General features: G+C 64.3%; 1 protein-coding gene across 1 annotated transcript; it reads left to right on the top strand.

Annotated features, from left to right (window-relative positions):
• LOC125345290 (exonuclease mut-7 homolog) lies at positions 1 to 27,936 on the top strand (the record flags this gene model as incomplete). Its single annotated transcript, XM_048337511.1, is given in 13 exon segments — positions 1 to 166; positions 562 to 778; positions 1,124 to 1,295; positions 1,298 to 1,333; positions 1,481 to 1,590; positions 2,072 to 2,233; positions 2,336 to 2,500; positions 4,611 to 4,775; positions 10,965 to 11,018; positions 12,642 to 12,773; positions 25,276 to 25,360; positions 26,993 to 27,028; positions 27,481 to 27,936. Coding segments are annotated over 13 exon segments (1,658 nt in total), but the record flags the coding sequence as incomplete, so codon positions are not given.
• Positions 27,937 to 27,952: the final 16 nt, after the last annotated feature.

Here is a 27,952-nt window from a genome sequence, read left to right as displayed (position 1 = left end):
GGCTGGTGGGCCAGAGCTCCTGGCTGCAGGAGAGTCTGCTCCGGCTGGTGGCCTCTCACAGTAACGCAGCCACAGCCTACCAGTGCGCCCTGGACCTCTCCTTGCCCGAGGAGCGGCTACCGGCTTTCGTCGCTGCGAAGGTCCACCAGCTCAAGCTGCGGGGGAGGTAAGCACCCCAGCTGAGGCGGAAGTCCGGCTTCAAACAGCCCCGTCCTGGGGTGGCAACTCTACAAGCCACATAGCCTACCCTGCTTCAAACAGCCCCGTGCTGGGTGGCAAATCTACAAGCCACATAGCCTACCCTGGGCTCTGGGGCCAGGCTGAGGATAGCCGGTGCCCGGGAGCCAGCTGCCCGTGGCCTAGAAAAGTGGAAAGCTCCCTCGGCCCCAGGGGAGATGCCGGGGTGCTGGACCAAGCAGTAGGGAGCAGAACCCCTGGAGCAGGCCCGGTTTCCTGCCCTAGACAGTCCCCCGTCCCCTCACAGGCCCCCCTGGGACCCAGTAGAGGAGAGCGCCCAGCCCCAAGGCCTAGGGCAGGAGTTCCACAGCTCTGCCCTCCCAGGATGATCAAGGTGGACCGGAGACTGGAGGAGCCCCACGACGCCCGGAAGGAAAAGTATTATCAGCTGTCCATCCCCAGGGAGAATATCCACCTGCTGGCCTCCTGGGAGGACCTGGCCGGGCAGGAGGCCCGGCCTGCTGCAGGTGGGTACCCAGCTGGCTCTTGCAGCATGCCGCTGGCGGGAGCCACCGTGTCCGGGATTCTGGGTACTGTGTGTGTAGGCAGGCGTCTGTCCCACCACGCATGCCTTGTTTCCCCCTCCCCCCCACACACCCTAGGGCACCACAGAGCAGCTGCTTTCAAAAGCAGAGCTGGGGACGGCCTGGGGGCTGGCAGTTGCAGGCTACCAGGCCAACCCCGAGAGTGCCCAGGCCTGAAAGGTGGGTGGACACCTGCCGGCAGCCATTCTCCTCTGCCCCGAGGCCGGGCCATCTGCCCTGGACAGTCAGGCCTGCAGATCCTACAAAGCTGTGTCTCCAGGGCCCTGTGCCCTCCCAGGCAAGGGTCCCTGTGGGTGCAGGCTGCTCGTGCCCCGGTCGCACCCGCCTTTTCCTGTCCACAGCCCGGCCGAGTGGTTGGAGTGGACGTGGAGTGCGTGCTTTCGTTTGTGACCGAGGACAGGCACCAGATGTCACTCGTGCAGGTGGCCGATGAGGACCATGTGTTCCTGCTCGATGTGCTGGCGCTCCTGCAGCCACCAGGGGGGCAGGGGGCACAGGCCTTCTCCCGCATGGTGTCCGGCTCTTCTCAGATGCCTCCATCACTAAGCTGGGTAAGTCCGGCCCCGGGGTGAACGTGTCAGAGGGAGCAGGTGCCGCACCCTAAGCCAGTCCCTCCCTCGGTACACCCTCCCCCCGAAATGGAGCTGTGTCTACCCATGTCTTCGGGCTTCTCTAGCACTGACGGCCCCTTCGCGTAGGTTATGGCTTGGCAGCAGACCTGCAGCAGCTGGGCACTGTCTGTCCCTCCTTGGTCGGCATGGAGAAGCAGATCTGTAGCATTGTGGACCTGCAGCCTGTGCACAATCAGGTCAGTGCAGCAGGCAGCCGGGCCCTGCTGGCCCCGGCCGCTTGGCTCCCTGCCCGCAGACCCCGAGTGGGGCCTTCCACCAGGCCAGCCGAGGCCACCACAGCAGGAATGGCCAGCTCTTCTCCCTGACTAGACTTCTCTCAGCAGAGCCCCAGGGGGCACGCCTGCCTGCAGGGCACAATGCAGTGTCCCCGAGGGTGGAGGGCACGGCCTGGCACAGGTACTGGGAGTCTGGCCTGTGGCACTTTCCCAGAACTGTGACCTGGCAGGTGCCCTGAGGAGGTGCCGTGTTTACTATGGAGGCCTGGGGATGGGGCAGGAGGCAGGGGCCACCCTCACTGTGTCCTCCCCTTCTCTCTCCACACTGGCCGAGGTACAAAGACAGAGACTCCCCGGTGCAGGGTAGAGTGGGCAGGGAGACGGCAGCAGCCACCCTCACCGCAAGACGTAGGCCTCACCCTACAGGGCTCTGTTTTGGCAGATGCAAGAGATGGGTGTGGCGGTGCCCACCACAGGGGACAGGACAACGAGTCCACGCGGCCTGAGCCTCCTGGTACAGCAGGTGCTGGGTACACCCCTGGACAAAACAGAGCAGCTCTCCAACTGGAGCCGGCGGCCGCTCCAGGAGTCCCAGCTTCTCTATGCAGGTGGGAAGGGGAGGCGGGAAGGCGGGGCCCGGGGCCTCGGCATCCCTCCCGTCCCCAGCCCTCCGTGACCACGACATGGGTGGGTTCTGTCCACCCAGCTGCTGATGCCTACTGCCTGCTGGAGGTGTACCATGCCCTGGGCAGAGGCCTCCCGCCCTTCCCCCACCAGAGGGCCCTGGGGCCGCAGCCAGACACCTGTGAGCAGCCAGAGGCCAGGGCCCCAGGGTCCCAGACCATCAGAGGCCACAGCAGCACCGGGGCAGGTGGGTGAAGACCTCAGGGACTAGGTGCAGGAGGACGAGGGTGCTAAGCACGCCCCTGAGGCTCCTCGGGGCTCTACATCAGGATTCGTAGGAGTGAGCAAGCCCAGGGAGTGTGCCCCTGCTCCCTCCATGAAGAACAGCGGAGACTGCCTGGCAGTGGGCCTCTTGTCATGCTAGGCCTGGTATGTTCCCTCAGAGTGGTAAGGAACAGCACCTGGCACATCCCCACAAGAGCCTCGCCAAGTCTGGTGTACACACAGTCACCCCCTCTCTAGTGTACACAGTCACCCCCTCTCTAGTGTGCACAGTCACCCCCTCTCTAGTGTACACACAGCCGCCCCTCTCTAGTGTACACACAGCCACCCCCTCCCTAGTGTACACACAGTCACCCCCTCCCTAGTGTACACAGCCACCCCTCTCTAGTGTACACACAATCACCCCCTCTCTAGTGTACACAGTCACCCCCTCTCTAGTGTACACACAGTCACCCCCTCTCTAGTGTACACACAGTCACCCCCTCTCTAGTGTGCACACAGGCACCCCCTCTCTAGTGTACACAGTCACCCCCTCTCTAGTGTACACACAGTCACCCCCCTCTCTAGTGTACACACAGTCACCCCCTCTCTAGTGTGCACACAGTCACCCCCTCTCTAGTGTACACAGTCACCCCCTCTCTAGTGTACACACAGCCACCCCCTCTCTAGTGTACACACAGTCACCCCTCTCTAGTGTGCACACAGTCACCCCCTCTCTAGTGTACACACAGCCGCCCCTCTCTAGTGTACACACAGCCGCCCCTCTCTAGTGTACACACAGTCACCCCTCTCTAGTGTACACACAGTCACCCCCTCTCTAGTGTACACACAGTCACCCCCCTCTCTAGTGTGCACAGTCACCCCCTCTCTAGTGTACACACAGTCACCCCCTCTCTAGTGTACACACAGTCACCCCCTCTCTAGTGCACACACAGTCACCCCTCTCTAGTGTACACAGTCACCCCCTCTCTAGTGTACACACAGCCACCCCCTCTCTAGTGTACACACAGCCACCCCCTCTCTAGTGTACACACAGTCACCCCCTCTCTAGTGTACACACAGTCAACCCCCTCTCTAGTGCACACAGTCACCCCTCTCTAGTGTACACAGTCACCCCCTCTCTAGTGTACACACAGTCACCCCCTCTCTAGTGTGCACACAATCACCACCCTCTCTAGTGTACACACAGTCACCCCCTCTCTAGTGTGCACACAGTCACCCCCCTCTCTAGTGTGCACACAGTCACCCCCCTCTCTAGAGTGCACACAGTCACCCCCCTCTCTAGTGTGCACAGTCCACCCCTCTCTACTGTACACAGTCACCTCCTCTCTAGTGTACACATAGGCACCCTCTCTCTAGTGTGCACAGTCACCCCCTCTCTACTGTACACAGTCACCTCCTCTCTAGTGTACACACAGTCACCCCTCTCTAGTGTGCACAGTCACCTCCTCTCTAGTGTACACACAGTCACCCCTCTCTAGTGTGCACACAGTCACCCCCTCTCTAGTGTACACAGTCACCCCCTCTCTAGTGTGCACAGTCACCCCCTCTCTAGTGTACACAGTCACCCCCTCTCTAGTGTGCACAGTCACCCCCTCTCTAGTGTACACACAGTCACCCCTCTCTAGTGTACACACAGTCACCCCCTCTCTAGTGTGCACACAGTCACCCCCCTCTCTAGAGTGCACAGTCACCCCCTCTCTAGTGTACACACAGTCACCCCTCTCTAGTGTACACACAGTCACCCCCTCTCTAGTGTGCACACAGTCACACCCTCTCTAGTGTACACAGTCACCCCCTCTCTAGTGTACACAGTCACCCCCTCTCTAGTGTACACACAGTCACCCCCTCTCTAGTGTACACACAGCCACCCCCTCTCTAGTGTACACAGTCACCCGCTCGCTAGTGTGCACCACAGTCACCCACTTCCTTAGTGTACACTCCCCAAGGGCGTCCCTGAACCCCTCGCTGCCCTCTGCCCTCTGCCCCTCCATGTGCAGTTCCCAGTGCAGGTCTCGCTTTGTAGCCCGAAGCTGGGCGGGCCTCATGCCCACAGCCGCCTTGGCCCGTTGCAGGTCCCCGTGTGCACCGAGGAGGGTGCCGCTGCCCCTCAGGTCGCTGCCCGGGCCTTCCGCGTGGTCTGCGACAGCATGCTGCAGGGACTGGCACGGAGCCTGCGCTCCCTAGGTGTGGACGCAGTTGTGCTGGGCGACCGTGAGGACCACAGCCAGCTGGCTGAGGTAAGCAGGCCCCCGGGGACCCAGCGCTCACCCCGCCTGCCCATCCACGGTGCCCAGCGCCGGGGAGGGCCGCCTTCCGCGGGTGGCCGCCGTGTCTGAGCACACCAGCCTGCTGTCTCGCCCACGGGGGAGGCGGCACCCAGAGCCCGCCCTCCGGGGCTATGTCAGGTGTCACGGGGCTGGTTCTAGAGGCTGTGGGAGCCTCCCTCCATTCCTGCCCTGACTGCAGAGTCCTGTGTTCCCTGCCCATGGCCCGCTTCCCTGGGCCCTCTGTCCTCGGCCCTTCCCGCATCTCCTGAAGCTAACCCTATAGCCCTCAGCAGCTTTTTGCCACTGTAACCAAATCCCTGTGGCAGGCTGTTTATGAAAAGGGTTATTTATTTCACTGCTAGGAGGGTCGAAGTTCCCCCGCAGGTGCATGGTCTCTGTCCTCTGGGATTCCAGTGCGGACAGGAATGGGTGGGGTGAGGCTGCGCCCAACACCAGGGAGCAGAGAAGAAACGGCGTGACCCAGGCCAGGCTGCTCACACAGCCCTGTCTCCGAGCCGGCCAGGGACTGCAGCACCCCTACCGGCACGACACCAGGCCCCAGCCCAGCGGCCGGCCGCCCCCGAGGGTTAGGACAGCACAGCTACCCGTGCCAAGCAGCAGGACTTGCGCCGCTGGGAACTTGCTCAGCCGGATTCACCCTTGGAATGGAGCTGGGGCGGAGGAGTGACACGGGCTCTGCCCACTGCTCGCTCTGTGCAGGGCAGGGGGGCAGGGCTCCCCCCGGTGGTCAGGTCAGGAATGCCCTCATCCACGATGTCCGATGTCCGGGTCCCTAGAGTGGGCCCACTCGTTTGGGGGGAGGCCTGATGAAGGCAGGGCCTTGGATGGCCCTAAGCCTGACCCACATCACCTGCAAAACATGGCTGCAGGTGTAACAAAGGTACTAATTAGTCAACCTTAAAGCATAGGATCTGAAGGTGGACCTAAATTCCTTTGTGGGCTCAGGAGAGTCCAGGGAGCTTTAACAGAAAGGATGGGGACCAGGCACTATCCTAGCTACTCAGCAGGCAGAGATCTAGGAGATAACAGTTCAAGGCCAATCCTAGCAAAATGCTAGTGAGACTCCATCTCCATCAGTCGTCTGGGTGTGGTGAAACACCAACACCGCTCATTCCAGCTCTGTAGGCCATAGGAAGGAGGACTGGAATCTAATGCTGGCCCACTCCAAAACAGACCCAGCCTGATGCCAGTAGCTCACACCTATAATCCTAGCTACTCAGGAGGCTGAGATCTGAACATCACAGCTCAGGGCCAGCCCAGACAGACAAGTCCTCAAGACTCTTATCTCCAATTAACCAGCAAAAGAGTGGAAGTAGTGTGTAGCTCAAGTGGTGGTAGAGTGCCAGCCATGAGCAAAAAAAAAGAAGAAAAGAAGAAGAGCCAAGCAAAAGCAAGAGACCAGAGTTCACACACACACATGCGCACACACACACACACACACACACGCACGCACGCACGAGACCCTATCTGTAAAATAATTAAAAACAGAAAGGGCTGGAGTAGGCCTAGTAAGCACAAGGCCCTGGTACCACAAATAAAATAACCACATGGATGTTAGGCAGAGTAGGTCAGAGAAGTCGAGAGCTCTGGCACCATCTGAGGACAGATTCAGAAGGCCAGACATGAGGACACAGGAGCCTGGGCCTTACCGCTCAGGCCACAGCCCCCACCAGCACCAGTGAGCCTGGAAACCAGCTCCCCTCCATCTAGCAAGCACCAGCACCTCCCAGAAAGGTCTAGGCAGAGGACCCGGGAGCCCGCCTCAGCTGTGGACTCCGTGCTGTTGACCTGTGTGCTTGCAGTAAGTTCTTACAGCAAATGATGTGGGCTTGGTCCCAGGAGTGAGGCACTGAGGTAGCAGGTAGCTACCTCAAAAGCATCTCTGATACCAAGTGGTGAGCAGAGGCTGGAAGAATTCTGAGGATCCCAATAGAAAAGGCCCAGGTGCCTGAAGCAGTTGTCAGGGGACTCATGGGTGGTAAAAACATTGATGGCCAGGTGTAGCACAATCTACCTAAGTGCAGACCCCAGTCCCTGTCTCTGCCTCTACCCCTCATGGCGCAAGGTGTTCACACCTAAGAACATCAGAGCCTCCATTTGCCAGAGCCTGGTCTGTCAAGTGTGCTGGAATATTCTTCATGAAGGTCTGTGGCACAGGGCAAATTCTGAGCTCTCTGCCTGGGTAGATGGAACTGTGGGCTATGTTACCCAAGTTGCTGAGATTCCTTTTCTTCCTCTCTCTCTCTGTCTCTCTCTCTCTCTCTCTCCTTCCTTTCCTTCTTTGTCATGTGTGTGTGTGTGCACTCGTGCAACACCCCAGTACTGGGGCTTGAACTCAGGGCCTGGGCATTGCCCCGAGCTTTTTTGCTCCACTTCTGATTTTTTTCCCATAGGAGGAGGGGGAGGAGGAGGAGTCCCAGCAGGCTGAGGCTGAGGACCCAGGAGGAGGAAGAGGAAGAGTCCCCCCACCCAGCAGGCTGAGGCTGAGGACCCAAGAGGAGGAAGAGGAAGAGTCCCAGCAGGCTGAGGCTGAGGACCTGGGAGGAGGAGGAGGAGGAGGAGGAGGAGGAGGGAGGAGCAGGAGCAGGAGAAGGAGGAGGAGTCGTCCCAGCAGGCTGAGGCTGAGGACCTGGGGGGAGGAGGAGGAGGAGGAAGAAGAGGAGGAGGAGGAGTCCCAGCAGGCTGAGGCTGAGGACCTGGGAGGAGGAGGAGGAGGAGGAGGAGGAGCAGGAGCAGGAGCAGAAGGAGGAGAGTCGTCCCAGCAGGCTGAGGCTGAGGACCTGGGGGGAGGAGGAGGAGGAGGAAGAAGAGGAGGAGGAGGAGTCCCAGCAGGCTGAGGCTGAGGACCTGGAAGGAGGAGGAGGAGGAAGAAGAGAAGGAGGAGGAGGAGGAGTCCCAGCAGGCTGAGGCTGAGGACCCAGGAGGAGGAGGAGGAGGAGGGGGAGGAGGAACAGGAGGAGGGGGAGGAGGCCCAGCAGACTGAGGCTGAGGACCTGGGAGGAGGAGGAAGAAGAGGAGGAGGAGGAGGAGGAGTCCCAGCAGGCTGAGGCTGAGGACCCAGGAGGAGGGGGAGGAGGAGCAGGAGGAGGAACAGGAGGAGGAGGGGGAGAGGGCCCAGCAGGCTGAGGCTGAGGACCCAGGAGGAGGAGGAGGAGGAGGAGGGGGAGGAGCAGGAGGAGGAGCAGGAGGAGGAGGGGGAGGAGGGCCCCAGCAGGCTGAGGCTTGAGGACCCAGGAGGAGGAGGAGGAGGAGGGGGGAGGAGGAGCAGGAGGAGGAGGGGGAGGAGGCCCAGCAGGCTGAGGCTGAGGACCTGGGAGGAGGAGGAAGAAGAGGAGGAGGAGGAGGAGTCCCAGCAGGCTGAGGCTGAGGACCCAGGAGGAGGAGGAGGAGGAGGAGGAGGGGGAGGAGCAGGAGGAGGAGCAGGAGGAGGGAGGAGGAGGAGGCCCAGCAGGCTGAGGCTGAGGACCCAGGAGGAGGAGGAGGAGGAGGACACCCAGCAGGCTATGTCACACTCCACTCCAGCGGTTTGTTTGAAGGGTTCCGTGTGTCACAAATTCAAGTTTTAGTTTTTGGAACATTCTGGAATATTTCCAATCTGGTTGGTTGCAGGACTAATGTTTCCCAGTGTCTGCTTTATAGTGTGAGTCAAGATTTCCCTCCTTTTTAAGGCTAAGTAGTATTCCAAGTGTGTTTACACCACACCGTGTGATCTTCCTCTCTTGGGCGTGCCCAGGGGCTCCCTCGTGTGGTTGTGATGGATAATGCTGCTTGGGACCTGTGCGCTGTTTGAGCCCCACTTCTGTTATTTGTTGGGTGTACACCTGGAAGACTCGCCCCGGGTCCTATGGTAATTCAGGTTTAATCCTCTGAGAAGGGGCGGCACCGTTTCCCACAGTGGCCACGCCGTTCTGTGTACCCACAGCAGGAGGTGAGGGTCTAGCCTCCGCAGGCCCTCACCCCCGTGCGTTACATTGAAGCAGTTCTGACAGGAGTGAGATGCAGCGCGTTTGTCTTTCCCTGAGGCCTTGCTCTTGGCGCCTTCTGTGTGCTTCTTGTCCATCTGTGTGTCTTCTTTGAAGAAATGTCCACCCCAGTCCTCTGTCCTTTCCAAATCTTTGTTATTGAGTTATAAGAGCTCTTTATATATCCTGGTTATTAATTCCCGGTCAGGTTTGCAATTTGAAAATATTTTTCCAAGCCAGGTTCTGATGGCTCAGGCCTGTCACTCTAGCTACTCAGAAGGCTGAGATCTGAGGATCACAGTTCAAAGCCAGCCCAGGCAGGAAAGTCTGTGAGACGTATCACCAGTTAACCACCAGAAAACCTGAAATAGTGCTGTGGCTCAAAGTGGTAGAGCACTAGCCTTGAGCAAAAGAGCTCAGGAACATGCCCCAGGCCCTGACTTCAAGCTCCATGACCAACAAAAAGAAAAGTACCGTGAGTTCTCTTTTTACTCTTTCTTTTCCAGTCCTGGGCCTTGGGACTCAGGGCCTGAGGCACTGTCCCTGGCTTCCTTTTGCTCAAGGCTAGCACTCTGCCCCTTGAGCCACAGCACCACTTCTGGCTGTTTCCTACATATGTGGTGATGAGGAATCAAACCCAGGGCCTCATGTATACAAGGCAAGCACTCTTGCCACTAGGCCATATTCCCAGCCCCTCTTTTTACGCTTAAAAGTGCCCTTTGATGCACCAAAGCTCTTAATTTCGATGAAATTCGGTGTCTGAGTTTCTTTTCATTGAATTTGGTGTGAGCAACAAAAACCACCCCCCCGGTGCAGTTATTAAGTGTCCCTGGGTTTCCTTGCCAGATTTTTTTTGGGGGTGGCAGTCTGTGGGGCTTGAACTCTGTGCCTGGGCACCATCCTGAGCTCTTCAGCTCAAGGCTAGCGCTCTACCCCTTGAGCCACAGCACCACTTATGTGTTCTGGTGGTTCACTGGAAATAAGAGTCTCGTGGACTTTCCTGCCCAGGCTGGCTTTGAACCTAGATCCTCAGATGGCAGCTTCCTGAGTAGCTAGGATGACAGGCATGAGCCACTAGCACCAGGCTCCTTGAAGGATTTTATAGTTTCTGCTCTAGCATTTTGAGTTGACCCTTTATTTGCCTCTGAAGGGTGTGGTCTGCATGCAGGGTGCTGTGTCCACAGCCCAAGCCAGTCACAGGAGCTGCACTGAGGTGCACTTTGACCCTCGTGGCCTGTGGCTTACTGGTTAGCTTTGCACCCTCTGACACAGCACTTGTAGTCTTCGATCACTTCCTTGCCTCCCTGTATGATAAGGTACTCCTCCTTCATCGGTCTGTTTTCTGCCTCTGACCTGAAGCCAACCGGGTCTCTGGCCACTGTGGTGTGGGAGGGGCCGGGAGGCAAGGGGGCTGCGGCCTAGGTGCAGGTGGCGGCCGAGTGACAGGGGACACTTGTGCTTAAAATATCATGTAGGCCAGATACTTGTGGAAACTTTTTGTTTAGATCTGGAATTTTGTGCTTAGTAGCCTCAATTTTCATCCTTCCTCTCAGCTAAAAAGCCCTGATGTTCACACCACCAACAAAATCACCCAAGCAAAAGCATTCCAGAAAAATGGTATTGGAGTAGGGAGGCGGCGGCTCCCGCCTGTAATCCTCGGCACTCGGGAGGGCTGAGAGCTGAAGACCGCCGTCAGAGCCGGCCTGGGCAGGGAAGTCCAATGAGCCACCAGAACACCCCAAGTGGCGCTGTGGCGCAAGTGGTAGAGCGCCAGCCGTGAGCGGAAAAGTCCAGGGACGGCGCCCAGGCCCCGAGTTCAAACCCCACGGCAATGCCATTATTGCGGGTGTCATTTAAAATGTTCATCTGTAGCTTTGCTCCCTGGAGGTAGGAGGTGGATGTGTTGTGTTCTCGTGTCTCTTGGAACATTGTGCGTCTCTCTCTCTCTCTCTCTCTCTCTCTCTCCTCTCTTCATTTCTTTAAATTGCTATTAAAGGTTTTTGTTTATAATTATGTGAAATATTGGTCCACATCCATAAAACAAGGGCATGCCCAGGAGGGGTCTGATGGCCCTTGATGCCACTTGACCCCCAGGGGACAGAGCACCGGGAGCGGTGTGGACAGGGCTGCGGGCTGGGTCATGCTCCGCTCACTCTGCTGGTCTCTTTCCGCGCAGATCGCCAGGCGAGAAGGACGGGTCATCCTGACCTCAGGGACGCCTTACCACAAGGTGACGGTCACTGCCTGACCACTCTCCTGCCACCCCGGGCCCAGTCCCCGGACGCCACCCCACCCCACCCCACCCCACCTCACCTCAAGGCCTGCTGGGTGGGACTACAGAAAGGGGAGGAGGGAAGAGGGCGCCGGGGCAGGCGCGGAGGGGACGCGGGGGGGGGGGGGGCGCCGGGGCAGGCGGGGAGGGGGCGCCGGGGGAATGGGCTCCGGGGCAGGCGGGGAGGGGGTCCTGGGGGAATGGGCTCCGGGGCAGGCGGGGAGGGGGTGCTGGGGGCAATGGGCTCCGGGGCAGGTGTGGAGGGGGTAGCTGGGGGAATGGGCTCCGGGGCAGGCGGGGAGCGGGTGCTGGGGGAATGGGTGCCGGGGCAGGCGGGGAGCGGGTGCTGGGGGATGGGCTCCGGGGCAGGCGTGGAGGGGGTTGCTGGGGGAATGGGCTCCGGGGCAGGCGTGGAGGGGGTGCTGGGGGGATGGGCTCCGGGCAGGCGTGGAGGGGGTGGGTCCTGGGGGAATGGGCTCCGGGGCAGGCGTGGAGGGAGTGGGGTCCTGGGGGAATGGGCTCCGGGGCAGGCGTGGAGGGAGTGGGTCCTGGGGGAATGGGCTCCGGGGCAGGTGTGGAGGGAGTGGGTCCTGGGGGATGGGCGCCGGGGCAGGCGTGGAGGGGGTGCTGGGGGAATGGGCTCCGGGGCAGGGCGTGGAGGGAGGGGGTCCTGGGGGAATGGGCTCCGGGGCAGGCGTGGAGGGAGGGGGTCCTGGGGGAATGGGCTCCGGGGCAGGTGTGGAGGGAGTGGGTCCTGGGGGATGGGCGCCGGGGCAGGCGTGGAGGGGGTGCTGGGGGGATGGGTGCCGGGGCAGGTGGGGAGTGGGTGCTGGGGGATGGGCGCCGGGGCAGGCGTGTGGAGGGGGTGCTGGGGGAATGGGCTCCGGGGCAGGCGTGGAGGGGGTGCTGGGGGAATGGGCTCCGGGCAGGTGTGGAGGGAGTGGGTCCTGGGGGAATGGGCTCCGGGGCAGGCGTGGAGGGGGTGCTGGGGGAATGGGCTCCGGGGCAGGCGTGGAGGGGGTGCTGGGGGAATGGGCTCCGGGGCAGGCGTGGAGGGAGTGGGTCCTGGGGGAATGGGCTCCGGGGCAGGCGTGGAGGGGGTGCTGGGGGAATGGGCTCCGGGGCAGGCGGGGAGCGGGTGCTGGGGGAATGGGTGCCGGGCAGGCGGGGAGCAGGTGCTGGGGGATGAGCGCCGGGGCAGGCGTGGAGGGGGTGCTGGGGGGATGGGCTCCGGGGCAGACGGGGAGCGGATCCTGGGGGGATGGGCTCCGGGGCAGGCGTGGAGGGGGTGCTGGGGGAATGGGCTCCGGGGCAGGCGTGGAGGGGGTGCTGGGGGGATGGGCTCCGGGGCAGGCGGGGAGCGGGTGCTGGGGAATGGGTGCCGGGGCAGGCGTGGAGGGGGTGCTGGGGGAATGGGCTCCGGGGCAGGCGTGAGGGGGTGGGTCCTGGGGGAATGGGTGCCAGGGGCAGGCGTGGAGGGGGTGCTGGGGGAATGGGCTCCGGGCAGGCGTGGGAGGGGGTGGCGTCACGGGAGGCACTGGACCTGTGCCACCCCCGTGCTTAGCGGCCATGTCCTCGTAGCTCCAAGCACAGGTGGCTGCTGCGCGCTGCCTGTCCATCAACTGCTCACTGAAGGCCCGGCTGCAGGCGAAGGCCGTGCTCCAGCACTTCAACATCCGGGTCACCCACGCGGACATCTTCAGCCGCTGCCAGGTAGGTGCTGCGTGCCCAGTGCTCCGGAGCAGGCCAGGGTGACCAGACGGGGTGGACGCGGGACGGGGGACGGCACAGGGTGACTGGCAGCTCCTCCACTTGCTGGCCCCCTGCCGGAACCCGTTCACCGGTGGGGCCGTGGCCGCGGCTGGGGTTCGGGGGCTGCCACGTCCCCGGGAAGGCACGGTGGAGGGGGGCCCCGCCGGCGGGGGTGGCGAGTCCGGGAGTTCTGGTGTGAGGACGCACGCCACGCAGGGGAGGCAGCTGAGCACTGCTCCTGGGCTCTTTGGTGTGTGCACATCAGCCTCCCCGTGGTGGCCACGGCCCAGGCCAGCCCCCCGCCGGCCCGGAGGAGCCCGGGGTGCCCATCTCCGCCCAGTCGCTCAGGGCACGAGTTCTTTGCACCTGGGAGGTGAAGGTGGCGCTCTGGCCTGGCGGCCGCGGCCTCCCGGGCCTTCCGCTCCCCGCCTGGGACGCGAAGTGACCTGGCTGCCCTCTGGGGCTGGGCTTCCCTGTGGGTAGGAAGTGCGTGCTGGGGGCCTCTTCCTCTGGTGCTGAGCTCTGGGGCACAGGAACCACGTCCTCTCTTTGTCTGCGCTCTGCCAGGCAAGTGCTGTAAAGACCCCAGGATGTCCGGACGCCCGGGAGGCGTTTTAATGAGCATTTCAGAACCTTGACGGCTGCGTTTTCTTGAGAAAACAGGAAGTGGGGTAGCTGGGAGGAAGCCTCTCCTCCAGCAGGAGCCTCAAGCAGGCAGAAGCACTGCAGGGGTGTCTGGCCCAGGCTCTTGAGACCCGTGAGGAGCCAGGTGAAGGGAGGGAGGCACGGCAGCCTGGCATAGAGAATAGAGGTCAGTGAGGGAGCCTCGGCCCGGACCCCACCTGGGCACGTGTGGGCTGCCTCGCCCCTGTGCACCAATGGCGCTGGAGAGGCTGATGCCCTCCGTGCCACCAGCCCTGCAGCGCCAGGCCAAGGCTGCTGCCCCGCAAGCAAGAGGACCGGCCCGAGGACAGAGGTCTGTGAGAGGTGTAGGGCCAGTGCTGCACTGGGTAGGGGGCCAGCAAGTGCGCAGGTCAGAGAGGACAGTGCCTGAACCCCCCACAGGCCCGGCCTGGGAGGAGGACTGAGGGTCCCGAGGGCCCGGCTCCAGGCAGGGTGGACAGGGACCCCTGCTAGGCACATTGCAGGGCCTCCCCTGAGTGAAGGGCCTCGGGGCTGGGTGGACATGCTGGGCAGGCCCCTCACTGGTGGCTGACAGCTGTGGGAGCACCCACCCATGGGCACAAAGACCAGAGCTCAGAGTGAGGCCGAGGGGGTGAGGGGCCTGGGGACAGGGCCTGCAGGCGAGGTGCAGGGAGGGGGCAGGGGTGAGGAGCCTGGGGCAGGGCCTGCAGGTGAGGTGCAGGGAGAGGGCAGGGGTGAGGAGTCTGGAGACAGGGCCTGCAGGTGAGGTGCAGAGGCGAGGGGTGAGGGGCCTGGGGGACAGGCCTGCAGGCGAGGTGCAGGGAGGGGGCAGGGGTGAGGGGCCTGGGGACAGGGCCTGCAGGTGAGGTGCAGGGAGAGGGCAGGGGTGAGGAGTCTGGAGACAGGGCCTGCAGGTGAGGTGCAGAGGCGAGGGGTGAGGGGCCTGGGGACAGGGCCTGCAGGTGAGGTGCAGGGAGGGGCAGGGGTGAGGGGCCTGGGACTGGGCCTGCAGGTGAGGTGCAGGGAGGGGGCAGGGGTGAGGAGCCTGGGGGCAGGGCCTGCAGGTGAGGTGCAAGGGGCAGGGGTGAGGAGCCTGGGGGGCAGGGCCTGCAGGTGAGGTGCAGGGAGAGGGCAGGGGTGAGGAGTCTGGAGACAGGGGCCTGCAGGTGAGGTGCAGAGGCGAGGGGTGAGGAGTCTGGGGACAGGCCTTGCAGGTGCTGTGCAGGGGGCAGGGGTGAGGAGTCTGGGGACAGGCCTTGCAGGTGCTGTGCAGGGGGCAGGGGTGAGGAGTCTGGAGGACAGGCCTTGCAGGTGCTGTGCAGGGGGACAGGGGTGAGGAGTCTGGACGACAGGTCTTGCAGGTGCTGTGCAGGGGGCAGGGGGTGAGGAGTCTGGAGGACAGGGCCTGCAGGTGAGGTGCAGGGGTGAGGGGCCTGGGGACAGGCCTTGCAGGTGCTGTGCAGGGGGCAGGGGTGAGGAGTCTGGGGACAGGCCTTGCAGGTGCTGTGCAGGGGGCAGGGGTGAGGAGTCTGGAGGACCTGGCCTTGCAGGTGCTGTGCAGGGGGCAGGGGTGAGGAGTCTGGACGACAGGGCTTGCAGGTGCTGTGCAGGGGGCAGGGGTGAGGAGTCTGGAGGACAGGCCTTGCAGGTGAGGTGCAGGGGGCAGGGGTGAGGAGTCTGGAGGACAGGGCTTGCAGGTGCTGTGCAGGGGCAGGGGTGAGGAGTCTGGAGGACAGGGCTTGCAGGTGCTGTGCAGGGGGGCAGGGGTGAGGAGTCTGGGGACAGGCCTTGCAGGTGCTGTGCAGGGGGCAGGGGTGAGAAGTCTGGGGACAGGGCTTGCAGGTGCTGTGCAGGGGGCAGGGGTGAGGAGTCTGGAGGACAGGGCTTGCAGGTGCTGTGCAGGGGGCAGGGGTGAGGAGTCTGGAGGACAGGGCTTGCAGGTGCTGTGCAGGGGGCAGGGGTGAGGAGTCTGGAGGACCTGGCCTTGCAGGTGCTGTGCAGGGGACAGGGGTGAGGAGTCTGGACGACAGGGCTTGCAGGTGCTGTGCAGGGGGCAGGGGTGAGGAGTCTGGAGGACAGGGCTTGCAGGTGAGGTGCAGGGGGCAGGGGTGAGAAGTCTGGGGACAGGGCTTGCAGGTGAGGTGCAGGGGGCAGGGGTGAGGAGTCTGGAGGACCTGGCCTTGCAGGTGCTGTGCAGGGGGCAGGGGTGAGGAGCCTGGGGGCAGGGGTGAGGAGTCTGGAGGACCTGGCCTTGCAGGTGCTGTGCAGGGGGGCAGGGGTGAGGAGTCTGGAGGACAGGGCTTGCAGGTGAGGTGCAGGGGGCAGGGGTGAGGAGCCTGGAGATGTTCTCAGGTCTCTCGGCAGGACCAGGAGACCTGGCGGAGGCCTGTGTGGAGGAGGGAAGCCCTTTCCAGGCTGGGCAGCCCTCGGTTGTCCCCAGCATTGGCTTTGGGAGCCTCGCAGTGGGCTGGAATGCCACCACAGCCTCGTCCGGGGTGCTGGAAAAGGAAGTCAGGGAGAACTTGGCATAGTGGCCCCGGCAGGCACCAGTCCACCCTGGCCCCCTGGGGCCAGGGCACAGTTGTACTGACATGAAACCCACACGGACACTTACAACTATGGCCACAAACCCACAGAGGGGCATCTGCCAGACAGACCTAGCAGGGCCTCCGTGGACAGGGGGGCTGTCGGGTGGAAAGGCCAGAGCCCTCCGGCACGGCTCCGGGGTCTGGCCTAGAGGGGCTGTTGGCTGTCCTCCCTGGGACTGCCCAGAGGTCTGTGTCAGAGCCTTCACTGTCCCCAACCAGGCCAGAGTCGGCTGCCTCCCTAGAAATCTGCTGCCACCAGATGAGTTTCCATTTTCTTTTCCTTCCTTCTGCTATTTTGGTGGGGTTCCCAGAGGAACCCCATCGATGTATGGTGTCCCAATGAGGCCATGGGGAGTGGGTTGAGGCTAAGCTGGGGTCCACTGGGGGGGGGGGTCAGGGTCAGCTTCTGAGGTATCTGTGCTTGAGGACAGAGAGCCGCACGTTCAGGGAGCACAGCGGACGCTCACCTCACACCCAGGACAGCACGAGGGGGAGGGTGCCCACCACGTGGACAGGGAGGGTCCCCGTCGTGAGGAGGGGGGTCTGGCAACCTAAACTGAGCCGACTCTACCAGTCGGGCACCAGTGAGCGGCTCACGCCTGTCATCCTAGCTACTCAGGAGGCTGAGAGCTGAGGGTCGCAGTTCAAAGCCAGCCTGGGCAGGAAAGTCCACGCGACTCTCCAGAAAACTGGAAACGGTGCTGTGGCTCAAGTGGCAGAGCGCTAGCCTTGAGCTGAAGAGCTCAGGGACAGTGCCAGGCCCAGAGTTCAAGCCCCACCACAGACAAAAAAAAAAAAAAAAAAAAAAAAAGGGCTGGGGATATAGCCTAGTGGCAAGAGTGCCTGCCTCGGATACACGAGGCCCTAGGTTCGATTCCCCAGCACCACATATACAGAAAACGGCCAGAAGCGGCGCTGTGGCTCAAGTGGCAGAGTGCTAGCCTTGAGCTGGAAGAAAGCCAGGGATGGTGCTCGGGCCCTGAGTCCAAGGCCCAGGACTGGCCAAAAAAAAAAAAAACTATCAAAGGGAGGTTCCCAGTGCTGTCCACCATGGGAAAATATTTTATCAAAGAAATTTGAGTTAAAAAAAAAAAACCTAAACATGAACCCCTGACGTGACTGGGTACAGCATCTATTTTTTACTGTCCCTCTGGTCCCTCACCATGGCAGGGAGCAGGCTGCGGCCCTGTGAGCAGTGACATCAAGGCCTCAGACACAGCCGTCCCTCGAGGCCAAGCAGCTCTGCCTCGGGGGCTCTGGGACACAGCCAGCCGTGGTGTCCCACAGAAGTCAGGGAGAGCAGCCCTAGGGTCCTTTGAAGGCCACAGCACAGAGCTGCAGTGGTTCAGGATCTTCCGGATATCTGAGGATGCTGGCAGTGCCCCCATTCCTCCACACCCAGGGCCACAGTCCAGCCAGCGGCCCAGGCCGGCACTGCCTCCCCATACTGACCCGCGGTCCGGGGACAGAGAGAGGCCAGAAGTTCCCCCCTCCCTGACCTGTGTCCTCAGCCCTGACCCTTCTTCTATGCTGGCAGAGTGCAGGAGAGCCTCTGAGGCAGTGGTGCGGGGAGAGGAGCAGGATTCTGGGCAGTCAGGAACAAACACGGGGCTGGCCTGGGTACCAGTGGCACAACTGCTCAGAGTTTCCAGAAAAGCCGAGTCACAGCTGGAATCTAGCCACGTTCTCACCAGAGACCCCTAGAAGGCTGACAACCCCAGCTCCAAATGCCCAGGACCTGCTGGCTCTGCTGGCCGGATTGCGCCCTGGGCACCTAGGGTTTTAGAACTCCCAGCCAAGGGCAGCTGCCCACACTACCCTTACACTACAGTGGCTGGCTCCCGCTGGCGCCTTGGCCACACGCTTCAGCCCTCACCTGCTTCCCAGCGAGTCAGGTCTGATCTGCGGACAGCCCCAGCCTCCCACCCTGAGGCTGCCCCCTGGGACTCCTTTGGTCTGCGGTGGCCTCTGGCCACAGCCCATGTAGAGGAAACACTTGCTCCTCTTGTTGAGGACAGGTCCTCCTGGGGCTCTGTGTGTCCCCGGTTCCTGCCCTGGGCCCCTGCCCCCCAGGATCCTACCCACCCCACACCTAGCTCCTGCCCTCGCCTCCCCACCTCCTGCCTCCTTCCAGTTTCTTACTCCGTCCTGTGGCAGATCTGACCCTCCATAGTGCAGTAAGCAGCCTCCAAGTTACTCGGAATGTGTGGCCAGCCCACTCCTGTCCAGTACACGCCCCAGGTCCCTGGTGAGCAGCCTGGGCGGGGCCCCTTTCAGCAAGGAGTCTGTGGGCCCCTGCTGCCCCTGGGGCCTCGGGCTGTTGCACGGTCCTAGGAGTGCTGGGCACTGGTAACCAGACTGGGCAGCCACTGTTCCAACTTTAGCCACAGAGGCAGGGGGGCCCAGAGGAAAAGTCAGAGACTGGAGACTCCTGCGCAAGTGCTAGCCATCCTCCCGAGTGCAGTCCAGCCACCCAGCCTCAAGGGCCTGATTGCTGGAGGGGGGGGGGGGGGGCGCACCGGGCAGGGCAGTAGTGACCAAGACTCCTATCAGTGCTGGTTGAAAGACTTCAACAGCCAGCCTTTTTTTTTTTCTTTCTTGGCCTAGAGGTTTGAACTCGCCCCAGGCCGGGTCACTGTCCCTGAGCCCTTTTTGCTCAAGGCTAGCTCTCCACCACTTTGAGTCACAGCTCCACGTGCGGTCTTCTGGTAGTTAAGTGGAGAGAAGAGTCTCACAGACTTTCCAGCCCAGGCTGGCTTTGAACCACAGTCCTCAAATCTGAGCCTCCTGAGGAGGATTACAGGGGTGAGCCACTCAGCCAGCCCTTAACTCCTGGTTCAGTCACAGTTCTGATAGCTCCAGAAGCTGGAAGGGGCAGAAACTGGACAGGACAGCCCGCCAGGGACTGGAGAGGGTGCTCTGGGTGATAAGGCTTGCTCCACAGGAAGGGGCCATTCTGGCACACTCTGGGGGGTCCTGAGCAGGTGGGCCTCAGGGCCTTCCTGAGGGGCTCCAGCCTTCTGGAACCCCAGAGCCCCATAAGACTAGCAGAGGCCACCCACCCACCCCCAGCAACTCAGGAAAAAGAGTTTGGGGAGGAGGGAAGGGATCCCTGTCAAGTTCAACTCCGCTGTCCTCTGGAGAGGCCCACAGTGCGCCCGCCCCCGCGTCTGCCCACCGAGGGCGGTGACAGCCCCGCCAGCCCAGAAGCTCCCACGGTGCAGCCTCCCCTGCGCGCCCACCGCTCCGTGTCCCGCGCCCCCCACTGTCCCCAAGCGCCCCGCGTGTGCCAGCCCCGCGCCCCCCACTGCCCCGCCCCCCGCGTGTGCCAGCCCCGCGCCCCCCCTGCCCGCGCCCCCAGCGCCCCGCGTGTGCCAGCCCCGCGCGCCCCACTGTCCCCAAGCGCCCCCGCGGTGTGCCAGCCCCACGCCCCCCCACTGCCCCACAGCCCCCGCGCCCCGCGTGTGCCAGCCCCACGCCCCCCACTGCCCCGCCCCCCCGCGTGTGCCAGCCCCGCGCCCCCCACTGTCCCCAAGCGCCCCGCGTGTGCCAGCCCCGCGCCGCCCCACTGTCCCCAAGCGCCCCGCGTGTGCCAGCCCCGCACCCACTGCCACGCCACCCCCCGCGTGTGCCAGCCCCGCACCCACTGCCCCCCGCCCCCCGCGTGTGCCAGCCCCGCACCCACTGCCCCCGCGCCCCGCGTGTGCCAGCCCCGCGCGCCCCACTGTCCCCAAGCGCCCCGCGTGTGCCAGCCCCGCACCCACTGCCCCCGCGCCCCGCGTGTGCCAGCCCCGCGCCCCCCCTGCCCGCGCCCCCAGCGCCCCGCGTGTGCCAGCCCCGCGCCCCCCGCCCCCCGCCCCACAGAGGCCCTCGTCCTGGGGGGCGCCCCGGGACCCCGGCCGGCCGGGCCAGCGTGGAGCCCGTGTCAAGACGCGGCCACCGGGGCGGGAAGGCGCGCGGCGGGCCGTTGGCTTTTGAATCGGGCCGGCTCCCTGAGTGGCTTTCAAAGGCCGCGGCGGGCGGGGAGGGGGAGCGGGGGCGGGCGGGAGGGCGGGGGCCGTTCCCAGGCGCGCCCCGCCCGCCCCGCCCCGCCCCTCCCCCGCTTTCCCACGCGCCCAGCCAGGCGCGTTCTCACGGCCGCCGCCCCCTCCCCCGCCTGGGAACCGCGGCCCCGCGGGGGGAGGGGGGAGGGGCGGGGCGCCCCAGGGCCCGGGACCCGGTGTGCAGCGGGACGGGGACGGCGACGGGGCCCCGGGACGGGGCTGGGGGAGCCGGCGCCCGGCCCCTGAGCCTGGGCGGAGAGCCCAGAGCCCCCCCCTCCACCCCCCCACCCCTCCACCCCCGGGCTCCTGAGTGGCCGGGACCCCGTGCCACATGGAAGTGGTGGCAGAATGGGCCCGGCCATGCCAGGCCGCTGCCCTGCCCGCCCGGGGCCCACCGGGCCCCCTCCGTCCCCCCCCCAGGTCTTAGCCACACAAACGCAGACCTGCTAAATGGGCATTTCTGAAAACACCTTACGCAAACCGGGCCGTCGGTTTTGAGGGGCTGTGACCGTCCCCTGACTGCGGCCGTGGGGTGGCCTCGTGGGCAGCAGTCACGGCCACACACGACCCCCTCCCAGGCTGTGTCCACTGAGGCTCTGTTGTAGTTCAGTGGTGGGCCGCATGCTCAAGTCCATGGGTTCTGTATCCGGCACCAAGAAAAAAGGTGACCTTGGTCTCCGGGTGCTTCTGAGACACCCCCAATGGCACACCCCCTGGCCTGCTTGGGCCTGGACCCAAGGGCCCTCTGTCCCACCCCACAGCCCTCCTACAGGGGAGCACCGGGCACAGGCTGGGGGCCCGGCCGGCCCTGACCCACCAGGGGACTCTCACCAGGGAGGAGGACCCCAGGCCCCTCCCCCACTTGTCTGTGCAGACATTGTCCAGGCTGCACAAAGGACCAGCAGCAGGCAGTTGGGGGAGGGACCAGGCCGTGGGAACTGCCCTTCCTGGGCCCAAGGGGTGGGGCAGGGGCCACGGGGCAGAGCCCTGCCAGGTCTGCCATCCTCAGCTACAGGCTCTAGGCTCCCTCCCGGGGCTGGGGGGTGGAGGCCGCCAGGAAGGAGAGGGACAGCATGCCTCATGTGACAGGAAAGCATCATCACTGGTTACAGAAACGTCCCAAGCCAGAGCCTCCTGTGTACCCAGCAGCCCCGGACCCTCTGCCCACCCCAGGCCCATCGCCCCAGAAAAATACCCAGCAGCCCCGGACCCTCTGCCCCACCCCAGGCCCATCGCCCCAGAAAAATACCCAGCAGCCCCGGACCCCTCTGCCCACCCCAGGCCCATCGCCCCAGAAGACCGTAACCGTATTTTTTGAGACACAGTGCTTGGCTGGTGGAGCCTTTAGAGTAGGCCTGTGCCCGTCAGAGGGTGGCAAGCCAAGATCCACTCCGCGTAAGGGAGACTCAGGTGACCCCGAGGGCAGACAACTGGGGGGCCACATGCTGCTCCCTGGACAGCATGGGAGAGTGAGGTGTGGAGCAGACCCAGGCTGTGGCCGGCTAATTGCTTCCTCCTAGGCCAGTCCTGCCCCGTCTAGCAAGGTGTCAGGGGATACCTCTAGCCTGACACCATTTGTCAGAAAGCTCCCCGGAGCAGGCCAGAGCGGACAAGCCAGGCTAGGGTCAAAGCCCACCAGGGGGCTCGGCAAGGACCAAATGCCCAGTCAGTACTCCAGGGTCAGCAGCAAAGGAACCTCCTCTCCCCCAGAGTGAGCCTCCCTTGCCAGGGGCAGCTGTGTCCGGTGTGTGGAAGGTGCCGGGTGCTTTTCCATGCGCAGGTGACTTTTTCTGCAGGCAGCAGGTGGGCGGTGGCATCCGTGTCCCTTGCCCTCAGCATCCCAATTCCACGAAGCTCCCCACCTCCCTGGAGAGGAGTGCAGACCGCTTAGCCAAGTCCCCTGCCTGGGCCTGCTCGAGGGGGGGTGGGGGCGACAGGGGACCAGAGCCTGGGCACAGCCAGATGTTGGACAGAGGCCAGGGGTCCAGAGGGGGAGGCCAGAGCAGCAGTCAGGAGAGGTAAATCGAGGATCACTGTTCAAAAGCCAGCCAGGGCAGGAAAGTCCATGAGACTCTTATCTCCAATTAAAAGCTAGAAATGAGACTGTAGCTCAAAGTGGTCAAGTACTAGGCCCTGAGTTCAAGCTTGGACCACCACCAAAAGAGAGAGAGAGAGAGAGAGAAGCCCCCAGCCAGCCTACCTCAGTGGCTTGGTCTTGACCCTGCCCTGGCCCTGGACTTCTGGGCTGTACCAGGTTCCTGCTGGGTAGGGAGAAGTGGTCATGAGAATCCCAGGGCAAGGCCATGGAAGCATGCCCGTCACCTCTGCCCGGCCCCCAAGGCTCCTGGGCCCATTCCTCATTCCCTGTGGACTCCCAGCCTCTCCTTGCCCCCCTCCCCACCGTGGCCTGGAGCCTCAGGGTTGCTTGGGACTGGAGTGTCCACGAGAGAGGCTGGTAGCCTCAGTTAGTGTGGCCTCTGCTATCCGCCCAGGGAGGGGCCGGTGCAAGGCCACAGGAAGCTCCCCCTCCGGCTTTGCCCTCTGCCCCCTGTGGCCTGACCAGGGTTGCTACTAAGGGCCCCGAGGGCACGCCTCTACCACGCCGGCCAGGCCGATGTACTTGCGGGCACACAGACAGGGTGGTGGCCCAGTGTGCCCAAGTGGGCACCTGGGCAGAGGACACAGACACTCCTGGAGAGCCGAGAGAGACATTGTGACTTGGATAGCCCGTCACCCCCCTGAGCTGCCGGCACCCTGGGACACAGCCCACCCAGAGGCGGCTGCCCGCCCCTCCAGTGGTCAGACGTCCCGGGATAGCCACGAAATGCTTTGGCCCCTCTTCTTACACGCAGCGCACCACCCAGGGTTGAGGGGGCACCTCACGGGGGGTCAGCTTGGAGCATGGCCAGGTCGGCTCCCCCCGTCACTCCTGCTCACGTCTGGAGGGGGAAGGGGCCGCGGAACATGACTGAAGGTCCACGGGGGCACCCTTCGCTGGCTGATGGCCCGCCCGGGGGGCGGGGGAGCCTCCCCTCCCCGGCCCGATCCCCGCCAGCACTTGCCTCCGGCGGAAGTGCCGGGAGGGCCGAACGCGGTGTTGGGACCTCACGGCCAGCCGGGAGAACCGGGCCTGCAGGCGGACCCCTGGGACCAGGCCGTGGAGAGACTTCCCAGCCCCTCCTGCCCTCGCTCACCTGGGCCTTCCCACACCCCCAGGGTGCTCCTCCCTCCCACCCGGGCTCTGGGGGTGGGGGGCCAGCCCTGCCCTGGGGCTCCCGGCTGAAGGGAGAGAGAGCCCACGCCAGCCGGCCGGCCTCCCGGCTGGGGCGCCCGGCGGGGCTGTGCCTAGCACGGGGCTCTGCGGAGGGCCGACCCAGATCCCATGACACCCTGAAGCCCTGGTCTGGTGGAGCAGGGCCGAGGAAGGACTTGGCCAATGACTGGGACCCCCGTTTGCTTCCGCACGGCCCTTTTCTGCAAAATGGGAGAGCAGAGGAGGTGCTGGCCCCGGAGTGCAGGGGGAGGGCGAGGCGGGCGGCGGGCGGGAAGGTCCCGGCAGCCAGCGTCCCCCCGTGCCGGTCCAGCAGGGCGGACGGCAACCCCATCTCCCGTACGGAGCGGTCAGCCGCGTGCGCAGGGACGGGCCGCAGCCTCCGGCGTGGATGGGAGGTGGGCAGAGGGACCCCGGGGTGGGGGCCGCGTGTGGAGGGGAGCCCCGGGCGGAGGCAGGGCGGGGGATGCCTTCAAAGGTGCAGAACCGGCTTTTCCGGCCCAGGCAGGGCTCCTGGGCCTACTGAGGTGACAGCAGGGCCCTTGAGCCTGCAGTGGACCGTGGGAAAACCAGCACTCGAGGTTCCCGAAGGTGGGGGCCGGGTCCTTGCGGACCGCGCTGGGCGGTGGCCTGGGAGTGACTCAGCACGGGCCGGCGGCCCCGCCCAGGCTGCACACCGGCCCCGGCTCCGCCCCGGCTCCCGAGGGCCAGCAGGCCCCACGCGAGGAGGGGGGCCTCCCCCCTCCCCACTCGGGAACGACACGGCCTGGGCAGAGCAGGGCCTGGGCTCCGGTGGGCAGCCCGGGCAGCGGTAGAGGCCCTTCTGCCGTTAGACCCGCCGCGGGCCCGCTCACACGCCTGCCCCAAGAACCCCCCAACTGGGAGCAGGCCCAGCAGCGGGGCTGAGGCAGCTCGGGCCGCAGAAGCCTCCACAAGCGGTCGGGGGGCTTCCGGGAAGGAGGGACGGTCGCCGGCACCGCGCGGGCCAGGCCCTGCGCCCAGAGCCCCGCCTGCCCACCGACCCCCAGCACCTGGTGCAGGGGCGGGGGAGCTCCCGGGCCAGAGGTGGCAGCGGAGCCCCGGGTCACGCCACCTCCTGGTGTTGAAAGCCCTGTGGGAAAAGGCGGCGTGGGTGAGGAGGAAGCGCCTGGCATGGCGCACACCCGCGGGGCACAACCAGGACTCCAGCTGTCAGCCACCCACCCGGCTCTCCGGGGCTCCTGAGTGGAGTGGGGACTGGATGTGATCACAGGAGACCACAGCTCCCCGCTGCCCTCTTCTTGTGTCTCCACGTGGCGTCCCGGGGACCCCCTTTCCTAGGTGCTGCAGAGTCCGGAAGCACCTGCCCACGACCCCACCCTGCTTTGCCCTGAAAATCCTGGGGTCGACGCCTGTCTCCTTTTCCGAGGCGATGGGTGGCTGCTGCCGGGACAGTCAGGACAGCGGGGCCCGTGGCCGAGCCTCCCTGCCGTGCCCCGGGGCGGCCAGCGGATCCCAGGGCTGAGCCCTTGCCATCCACACAGATGGCCTAGGACTTGGCTGCACGCGGTGCACAAGGCCCCCTACGGAGCCACCGGCCTTCTGAGACCAGGGCAGGTGCCCGGCCTCCCTGGGGAACACGGGTGGTGAGACGCAGAGGCTGGCGGAGCGGAGGCACTGAGCGCAGCGGGTTGCATGGGACCTCCGCCGGGCGCCCTGGGAGCGGGCAGAGCCTGTGCAGCCTGGGTTCGCAGAAGCTGCCCACCCCCAGGAGAGGCCGGCAGTCAGGGAGGGCTCCCGGGGGCTGAGTTGGGGCGAGGGGGCCGTTGTCTCTCCCTGCCCTGCCTGGCTAGGCGAGCTGCCAGCAGGGAGCCCGGCACCGGGGCGGGGGTGCCGGAGGAGCCGGGCGCAGGCTGCAGCAGCCCTCCTTGCTGCAGGCCTGCAATGGTGACGAGTACCTGAAGATCTCCAAGGCCTTGATGATGCAGCTCAGCGGCCATCCACAGAGTCCCGGCGGCACGGGTGAGGACACCCCAGATTCGGGGCAGCGGCGGGGTGGCCGGGCCTCGCTCAGGGGAAGCTGGGGAGATGCCCGGGCCCGGTCCAGCCCTGGACGTCCGGGATGGGGGGGGTGGGGTGACCGTGCTTGCCCGTTGCGCCAGCAGCCAGGCGCCCAGGCCCTCAGCCCCCTCCGCGGCTGTGTTACCGTCCTCTCTGGCGGGCCCTGCCCGCGCGTGGTGCTCACGTCTGCACCCTCACGTGCATGTGTGCCCACGCGTGAGTGTGCCCCTCAGCTCACCCCCACCCGCATCTGTACACAGGCACACGCGGCGAGGGCCGAGACGCAGGGGAGGCAGGCGCCCTCCTGGCAGCCCGTGCCCCTCCAGGCTGCCCCTGCCTCCCCCGCAGCTGCCCCGCCTCGGGGAATGACTGCCCACTCCTGCAGTGGGTGGGCTGAGGCCTGCCTCGGTTCCTCCTGGGCAGCCGTCAGCCTCCCAGAGGAGGAGGGAGGAGAGGGGATCCGCCTGTCCCGGGGGCCACCAGCTGCAGCCCCCACAGGCCTCACCCAGGTGTCCCCATCCAGTCCCCCTAGGTGGAAGGGGAAACTCACTAGTCACAGAGGTGCAGGGTGATAATAGGACTGGCCGGGAGCCAGGGCCTCCTCAGCAGGCTGAGAGCTAAGGATCGCAGTTCAAATCCAGCCCCGGCAGGAAAGTCTGTGAGATCCTTTTTTTTTTTTTTTTTTTTTGCCCTTGAACTCAGGGCCTGGGCACTGTCCCTGGCTTCTTTTTGCTCAAGGCTAGCACTCTGCCACTTGAGCCACAGCGCCACGTCTGGCCATTTTCTGTATATGTGGTGCTGAGGAATCGAACCCAGGGCCTCATGTATATGAGGCAAGCACCCTTGCCACTAGGCCATATTCCCAGCTCCTCTGTGAGATCCTTATCTCCAATTAATCTCCAGACCACTAGTCTTGAGCAAAAGCTCAGGGAGTTCAAGACCCACAATCAGAAGAAGGGGCGGGGGGGGGGTGGCAGAAAGACTTGGGAGAGGCAGAAGCCAGATGGAAATCACAGCCTCCTGGGCTCTAGGGAGAGGCTGTGCCCTCCTTGTCCTGTCTGAATTCATCAGAGGCCATCCGCGCAAAAGCATTTGCCGAGCACCTGAGGAGTGTCCGCAGCAGGGGGCCACCTCCCTGGACCGTGCCACAACTTCTCAGCCACAACTGCCCTCGGCTCGGCAGTGGCCCTGTGCGGTCACAGCAGGGAGGGAAGAGCCATCAGAGCCAGCGGGAGCCGTCCCTGAGGTCTTTCAAGGCCCCCTGGGCCCGCCCACCCGCACTGGCACTGACTGATTTCAAAATAGGCTCCTTGGCAGTGGGCTTATCTGCTCATCACCACAAAGAGCTTGCCGGCCCCCGCTCCCTGGTTCCCAGGCCCCCCAGAGCCCTAATCAGTAGATCTCCCGCCCAGAACATTTTCCCAAAGACCTTTGAGCCCCAAGAATGTCCCAAGGTGTGAGTCCCCGGGGGCCCATCACCCCCAAAGCCTCTCCAGCCCCTGCCCTTGGCCCCTTGCCTCTCTCACCAAGGGGTGGCGCAGGGTGGTGCTTGTGGCTCCCAATCTCTCCACCCTCTGACATCTTGTCTAACAGGTGGTGGAGCTGCCCAGAGTAAGGACAAGAAGCCAGGTGAGCACCAGCACTCAGGGCTCCTCCAGGGGCCCGGGGGCCTTGAGCTGCCCAATGCAGGGATCTTGGCCCTGCAAAGACTCAGCCTGGGGGCTCCACAGCCCACAGGTGGGGTTTGCTGAGGACAAAGGGCCAGGGGCCCTTGATGGGAGGAGGTACGGGGGGGGGCGGGGGGGGGCGGGCAGGAGCCCTTGATGGGAGGAGGTACAGAGGGGGGAGGGGGGAGGCCAGGGGCCCTTGATGGGAGGAGGTGCAGAGTGGGGGGTGGGGGGCCCTTGATGGGAGGAGGTACAGGTGGGGGGTGGGGGGCCCTTGAGGGGAGGTGCAGAGGTGGGGTGGAGAGGAGAGACAGCAATGAGGAAGAAGGGTGGCTGGGCATGGTGCTGTGGCCCGCTTTGAGCCCAGGGGCAGGGGAGGGACTGAGAGGTCAAGGTGCTGCTTCTGTCTCCCAGGCAGAGGCTCAGAAGCAGCTCCTGGCGGCTGCGCCTGTGACCCCCCTTGCAGCTGGCTGGCACTGGAGGACCTGCAGGCCAGCACCCCTGCCACTCTGGGCAACGGCACCCGGCTGCAGCTGGCAGGGGGTCCCAGAGGGTGTGCTGAGGAGGCCTGAGCTGCAGCACTTCTATTGCTGTACGCGCTGTGGGAAGATCTTCTGGGAGGGGTCCCACCGGGGCCCCGCGTCGCCCTGCACTTCCAGGACTTCCTGGAGGAGGCCCCCCGCCCCGCCTCCGCCCCTTCCGAGGGCCTGGCAGCCAGAGGCTGTGGGACAATAAAGAGAACATGACCAATGGCCAGGCACCAGTGGCTCGCGCACACCTGCAATCCCGGCTACTCGGAGGCTGAGATCCGAGGATCTCGGTTCAAAGCCAGCCCGGGCAGAAAAGGCCATTCAACTCATATCTCCAGTTAACCACCAAAAATGCC

The sequence above is a fragment of the Perognathus longimembris genome, unplaced genomic scaffold, assembly GCF_023159225.1.
Source record: "Perognathus longimembris pacificus isolate PPM17 unplaced genomic scaffold, ASM2315922v1 HiC_scaffold_5472, whole genome shotgun sequence".
Lineage (NCBI taxonomy): Eukaryota > Metazoa > Chordata > Mammalia > Rodentia > Heteromyidae > Perognathus > Perognathus longimembris.
The sequence above is the reverse complement of the archived record's forward strand: the minus strand, read 5'-3'. Positions and strand labels throughout refer to the sequence as shown.